Source organism: Amphimedon queenslandica, unplaced genomic scaffold (genome assembly GCF_000090795.2).
Source record: "Amphimedon queenslandica unplaced genomic scaffold, v1.1 AMPQUscaffold_13390, whole genome shotgun sequence".
Classification (NCBI taxonomy): Eukaryota; Metazoa; Porifera; class Demospongiae; order Haplosclerida; family Niphatidae; genus Amphimedon; species Amphimedon queenslandica.
In genome coordinates, this window is record NW_003546374.1 from 77443 (window position 1) to 83964 (window position 6522).

At 36.3% G+C, this 6522-nt stretch overlaps 2 protein-coding genes across 2 annotated transcripts; one reads left to right on the forward strand and one right to left on the reverse strand.

Moving 5' to 3' along the window:
* The first annotated feature begins 315 nt into the window (after positions 1-315).
* LOC109582322 (uncharacterized) lies at positions 316-2467 on the forward strand. Its single transcript, XM_019996990.1, has 3 exons — positions 316-1112; positions 1424-2040; positions 2256-2467. Exons 1-3 carry the CDS (start codon positions 812-814, stop codon positions 2409-2411), a joined length of 1074 nt encoding a protein of 357 aa, XP_019852549.1. The 5' UTR covers positions 316-811; the 3' UTR covers positions 2412-2467.
* On the reverse strand, positions 2408-6017 carry LOC109582321 (uncharacterized). Its single transcript, XM_019996988.1, has 10 exons — positions 5567-6017; positions 4944-5453; positions 4794-4895; positions 4679-4741; positions 4554-4631; positions 4462-4497; positions 4240-4377; positions 3946-4134; positions 3821-3893; positions 2408-3615 (listed from the first exon to the last, which is right to left on the reverse strand). The coding sequence occupies exons 1-10, from the start codon at positions 5840-5842 to the stop codon at positions 2534-2536; spliced, it is 2547 nt and encodes an 848-aa protein (XP_019852547.1). The 5' UTR covers positions 5843-6017; the 3' UTR covers positions 2408-2533.
* Positions 6018-6522: the final 505 nt, after the last annotated feature.

Sequence of the window (6522 nt, forward strand, 5' to 3'; positions counted from 1 at the left end):
ATGAGCTCAACAATACAACCATTATACCAGCCATTTGGGGAACCGTGCAATGATTCTCCACTAAATAAACCAACTGGTTTTTAGCAATAATAAACATTGGACGACAAGCTTTACCAGATTCTACCACTGGTGGAAGTATGGCACGCCGTTTGTAACAAAATTGTGGATGCTTGTTATGTCACATCCTAAGCTTACTATGTCACAGTGCATCTTACAATGTCACATCCTAGCGTACAATGTCACATCTGGAACTAATGGTCAAGACCTTGTCATGTGATTTGTCACGTGATTATTATTGCTCTTACAATGTCACATGGTTATGATCACGTGATCTAGTAGGGATGTACGTGTGTGTGTACCAGAAGTAACAATGGAGAGTTTTGGATGGACAGCTTTTTTTCAAGAACTGGAAAATGTTTTTGATTCATGCCAGTCTCAAATTGGAACGGCCAATGAACGGTTTGTAGATTATGTAGCGCAGAAGCTGGAACTTGGTCTCTAAAACGTCAAGAAAATTCAAGAAGTCCTCGAAACCGCACTAATTGAACCAGAAACAGAACTTGAGGTAGAAGAAGTAGTGAGGAGATACTTAGAGCTAATAAATACACTGCAATATTGCATTTTATGGCTACTGTCATATTGGGATGAATATTTAGAGAAGAGCAACATATCTACACAATACCAAGCAGGGCCCTTGTACAGTGGTTTACAAGGTCGACTATCGTTTAATATTCACAGGAGTCAACTGGAGTATCTTCGGCAATTAAATTTTTCATGGACAGAGATTGCAGACTTAGTTGGTATTTCACGTATGACAATATACAGGCGTAGAAGTGAGTTTGGAATGTTAGACGACGATGGTTTGGATGTGCATCAGATAAGTAATCAGGAATTAAATGAAGTTTTGCAGCAGTTACGTCATGATAATCCATATTCTGGTGAAACATTGATAATGGGCCATCTCAGAGCTGTAGGTATTTATGTATCAAGAGAAAGAGTTCGTTCAATTTTAAGAAGAACAGATCCTTTAAATGTAACTCTACGCTGGGGATTCAGCATCACTGCACGTCGTCCATATTCTGTACCAGGACCAAATTCATTATGGCATATTGGTAAGCCCTGTTTTATTATTTTCATTAAATTAGTGCTGGGATGAATAATGAAATACTTATGCTATAATGAAAATTTTAAAAGGATGATTACTGAAAATTTAATTACCACATGATGGTCCTACTAAGTTATGTAAAACTGAAGTCTAATACACGAATGCAAAATGTTAATAAGCTTCCTCTTACCATGCTCTCACATACAAAGAGAATACATCACCATTGAAAGGGTGGTGCCTAATTATTTCATTAATATTTAAATATTAATTTGTTCTATCACTATACATTACATTAATATGTACTATTATTGATTATAGATGGCCACCACAAATTGATAAGGTGGCGTTTTGTCACTCACTGTGGAATCGATGGTTACAGTCGCCTTGTTGTGTTTCTTAAATGTTCTACAAACAATCGTGCTTCTACTGTTTTACACAGTTTCCTTGATGCTGTTAGCAGGTTTGGTGTACCATCACGTGTCAGAACAGATCAAGGTCGAGAAAACATGCTTGTAGCTCAGTTTATGCTCCAAAATAGAGGTCACGGAAGAGGAAGTATAATCACTGGAAGTTCTGTACATAACCAGCGTATAGAACGTCTTTGGCGAGATCTACATCGTTGTGTCACGCAGCTATATTATCGATTATTCTACTATTTGGAGCAAAGGAGATTACTGGATCCTGCCAATGAAGTTCATCTTTTTGCTTTGCATTTTGTGTATCTTCCAAGAATTAACAAATCACTTGAAGCTTTTAAGGATGGATGGAATATGCATGGCATTAGAACTGAGAATAATAAATCTCCTTTGCAGCTTTTTCATGCTGGAGCTTTGCGGTTGCAGCATTCTGGTTTGGAAGCAATGGATTTATTTCAGACAGTTGGTGAGGAATATGGTGTTGATACTAATGTATTACCACAAGATGATGAATCAGAGGTATTACACATTATTGTTTGTATATTTTGTGTAGTATGAATAATTTTGTATTATATTTTGGTTTACTAGAGTTACACTTTTAAGTACTAGTACAGTAACTATATAGCTCTTGTAATAATAAGCATGTTTTATAGCTTCTAGTTAATCTTTGTTTTAGCAGGCTTACATGCATATATTACATATATTCAATTGGTCTTGTTTTATATGCACTGTAGGACAGTCGTGTTGAAAATGAAATACCTGAAACAAGGCTAAATATATCAGAAGAAGTTTACCAGGAACTTTGTCAAAATATTGATATGATAGCTGATGACAATGATTATGGTATTGATAAATACTGTGCAGTTGTTCGTTTTTTGACAAGTCATTGATTTGAAATAATAATTTTTATTGTAATGTACCAAAATCAAGAGAAATTTAGTGATTATATACAGTGATTATATAATACAGTGATTATAATGATACGTTTTATCTTATGAGCCTAACTGCATAATTACAATCCATCCATGATCCAAGAGTAAGTTTCATCAGACATCACCAATCGAAATTCTTTGGCAAATTCCGAATAAGAATGGTAAGTCATAGACAGTTCCAATATATTACTGCAAGTGTGAGTAATGGGTCTCCGAGCAACACCAGACAATGAGTTGAACTGAACTTCAATTTCTTTAGTACTGCATACCGAACTGCCCGTCACAAAACGTAAGAACATCTTAACTTGGTCCCGTGTCATGTTTCCAATGAATTGCTGTAAGTAGCCAAAAACAGTCTCTTGAGAGGCATTTAAGAACTTAGGCTCTGCTAGTAAGCTCAGAACTTTGAAAGGTGTAGCAGTAAGTGCCAGGTACAGCTTGTACAAATCAGATATTGACTTAGATTTCCAAAAAGGAACATGTGATTGAGGAATAGCTAAATTGACTGCATTAATAGCAGACATTGGGTTAGTAAGAAAAACAAAACGAGCTATATCAACTAAAGTGAGACGGAGTGATAATGGATCAGGTACTCTTCTGCACTGAAAATGACTAAATACATTCAACAATGAGTCCAAAATTTGAGATGGAAACTTTAGATTTGGATTATCTTTTGAAAATTGAAGAGCTGTTGACAACACAGAACGATCCACATCACTAACATAATCGAAAAGAGATTCAAGTAGAATAGATGGGCTTATTTGTACTTGACAACCCAAAATCATAGCAGCCAAAGTAGGAAAAGATATTTGTGTCGGCAGAAACCCAGTACAGAAGTATCCATGAGATAAAATTTTACCGAGAACTTCAAATAATGAAAACTCAACGTGTGGACGAACAGCAGGAACAAATGAGATACTACCATCAAATAATCGTTCATACGCCTCTTGCCAAAATCCTGAAACAATGTCTTTAGACACGCCACCTAAATCAACAGCTAATTCATCTTTCAATTTCATTTCTAAAGGACATTCATTCGTTATACCAGGATACTCTTTGTATAGAGAGATTACATCATCAAACAGTGAAGACCGGGCAACAGTGTAAAGTTCCTTCGAAGGAGTACGAAATGTCTTCACAAATTCTTTCCTGGTGTTCTCTTCTATATATGTGTGAATCATGAAAGAAACAAAACTTAATATAAATGTTTTTATTAGTTTCTTTTAAATGTAACATGTACACTAAGTAATGTAACCATTATGGCATACATGTAATAACCCAAGTGGGGCTGCCAAATAGGGGGAGAACAATCTGGATTGTGGGAGGTGACAAGCTGTATATGGTTCTTAAACATGGTAATAGAGTACCTTTCATTAGTATATCAGTACATGAAATGTTGCCCTTGACTTCCTGAATAATTTCAGCTTCTTTACAATGAGTCTAATGGAAAAAGGAAGCAAGTAAACAATAAAAAATATATGAATGTCCTTACTAATTCATCAATCCATTTGTCATCATCATTAGAGGGAGTTTCTTCTAATAGTAGTAGTGATGACGCTCTCAAATCATACTGAGCTAAAGACTTCTCATCAGGCTGCAATACCTCCATTGGAACTGCTCCAGTGCATAATTTAAAGGAAGTTTTGACTTCTGTGTGAGCATAAACATACTGGTATACCAACTGCAACAAAAAAAAAGAAATGTGCTACATTAAAGTAAAGGAACTTATTTGTAAATAGGGTATATGTGGAATTGTTACTGGAATAATGCTGTATACATCACAGACCTTCATCGAATCATCAGCAGAAAAGGATCCATGAATTTTGGTGCCGTCCTGCAACTTCACTGCTAACTTGACTGCTACATGAGGAAGCGTTCGCTCTGAAAAATACAACTGAAGCTTGGTCTTTTCCTCTTCTCTTCTCTAAACAGATATACAAATTAATTAATGGAATAAGCACCTGATACTACTGTTATGCATGTAGTCACTATACTCCCAGTTACTGACCTTTACTTTATCACTGTCATTAGCTTGTTGTTGTGCCTAATTATTATAGACATTATCTCAGTAATACCATACGTGTAGGTAAGATAACTTACTTTCTGCTGATCAACCCGAAGGGATTCTTCATATTGTAGTTCTTGCTCTCTTCGAAGCTTCCGCCAATCTTCAAGACTCTACAGTAACAAAACATTCTAAATTAATCAATATTTAACTAATTAACCTCTTGTGTCAGTTCTGTGTCATCCTCAGAAGTTAGGTCCACAACTTTATCTGTCTCATCTTCCTGTTACAACATAACAAGAGATCACCAATCAAATATTATTGTATCTACTTACCTCATTTTCTATCTTCTTCCACTTCACTTTGGGTAGATCACTGTCATCATCATCGACATCATCAGGCTTCATTACTTCCCTGTTCTCATCTTTTGAACGATTCTAGTCAATTAATCTACTTCATCAAACTCTAATTTATATTATATTTACCTCTATTCTAATATACAAACTACCCTGCCCTGCGAGTTCAATGGTGTCATTTCCATCTAATTCCTTATCTCCTGTCTCCCTTACGATGTGAAGCTTCGGATCTGGTATCAAAAATTTAACACCAGCATTCTTTGTCGATATTTTTTCTGAGAACAATTTAATGAGCTTATTTTCAACTTCAACACGTGACATATCACGTAAAAGCTCACACTGCTTAATGAATCCATTCTGTGCCATAGATTTCCGTTTATTACCTCGTGGAACAGAAGTGTCGCCCTCAGTCATCAAAACAACCATCACATTGCGAGGTTTAATCCGTGTGGCTTTCTTCTTCTGTTTTTGTTTGGAGACAACACAATCATCAAGGGGATTGAACTTCCTTTTCATCTGGAAAGAGCGTGAAGCTGACAAAACAGGGAAGAGTGAACGAAGTACTTTTGAATCAGACTCTGTTGGTTTTTTAATCCCTACGCAAGCACCTGATCCTCTTTTAAGAACTTGTGAAACATTCTAACACAATGAAAAATATAGTATGGATTTAGAGAATAAGAGGCAAGGCATCACACCTTCATAATAAAACTATAGGCACAAACGGGATCACATAAAAAGAGAGCACCACAAACCTTTTCATTTTTTTCATCTTTTTCAGTCCTTACAACAGCTCGAATTTTGTCCCCATTACTTATTTCCCCCTTATGAGACACATCAATATAGTCACGCCACTTCTCCAAATACCGCTGCAAAAAGTGAGTTGGTTTTACATCTCGCTGTTGTGAAATACCAAAAGATAAACCAGGCTCGAATTGTTGAAAGGCCACTTCTAATGCTTGAAATACATCTTCATCCTTTGACAGCTTAAACTCTCTCTTTGAAGATCCATACTCTAACAAAACCTCCATTATTTACTGACACTTGGTGCTAACAATCACGTGACACTCACGTGATGTCAAGATCACTTACAATGTGACATTGTATTAATCACGTGTTAAATCACATGACAAGGTCGTGACCATTAGTTCCAGATGTGACATTGTACGCTAGGATGTGACATTGTAAGATGCAACATGACATAGTAAGCTTAGGATGTGACATAACAAGCATCCATAATTTTTTTACAAACGGCGTGCCATATGGAAGGGGGCTTTCTCCTACAGCATTGAATTCTGTCAGCAAGCACTGAGCTCTTCACACAAGTTCATTTGCTTCAGTCTCAATGTCATTTAATCCTTCTATCCTCAAGTTACTACATGTATTAATGCAGCCTGACCCCACACTTCTGAATATGTAACAACTTAAAAAAATCCACGAAATGTGTCTGGATGGTTTCTTAAATGCAATTATCATCATGAAATCAGGTAATGACGTAAATGCCTCACAATAGAACTTCAATAAGACTGAAATATGGTGACAGTAGACTTAACAGATTTCAGTTTAAGCTAGAATTAAACCACAGATACAACCAACCCCGTAACAACATGAGCTAGCCACTTCTGCATGAACCTCTGAACCTCTGCACATTCGTGATGTTATTGAGCTTCACTCCACAGATACAACGCAACACTGCAATGGAAAACACATG

Excerpts from the sequence above, each read along its gene's own strand:
- LOC109582322 (XM_019996990.1), top strand. The coding sequence starts at position 812 with ATGACAATATACAGGCGTAGAAGTGAGTTTGGAATGTTAGACGACGAT. Across the intron at positions 1,113-1,423 it reads AAATTCATTATGGCATATTG|ATGGCCACCACAAATTGATA; the intron begins GTAAGCCCTGTT and ends TATTGATTATAG. Across the intron at positions 2,041-2,255 it reads CACAAGATGATGAATCAGAG|GACAGTCGTGTTGAAAATGA; the intron begins GTATTACACATT and ends TATGCACTGTAG.
- LOC109582321 (XM_019996988.1), bottom strand. The coding sequence starts at position 5,842 with ATGGAGGTTTTGTTAGAGTATGGATCTTCAAAGAGAGAGTTTAAGCTG. Across the intron at positions 5,454-5,566 it reads AAGATGAAAAAAATGAAAAG|AATGTTTCACAAGTTCTTAA; the intron begins GTTTGTGGTGCT and ends TCATTGTGTTAG. Across the intron at positions 4,135-4,239 it reads CTGCTGATGATTCGATGAAG|TTGGTATACCAGTATGTTTA; the intron begins GTCTGTGATGTA and ends TTTTTGTTGCAG.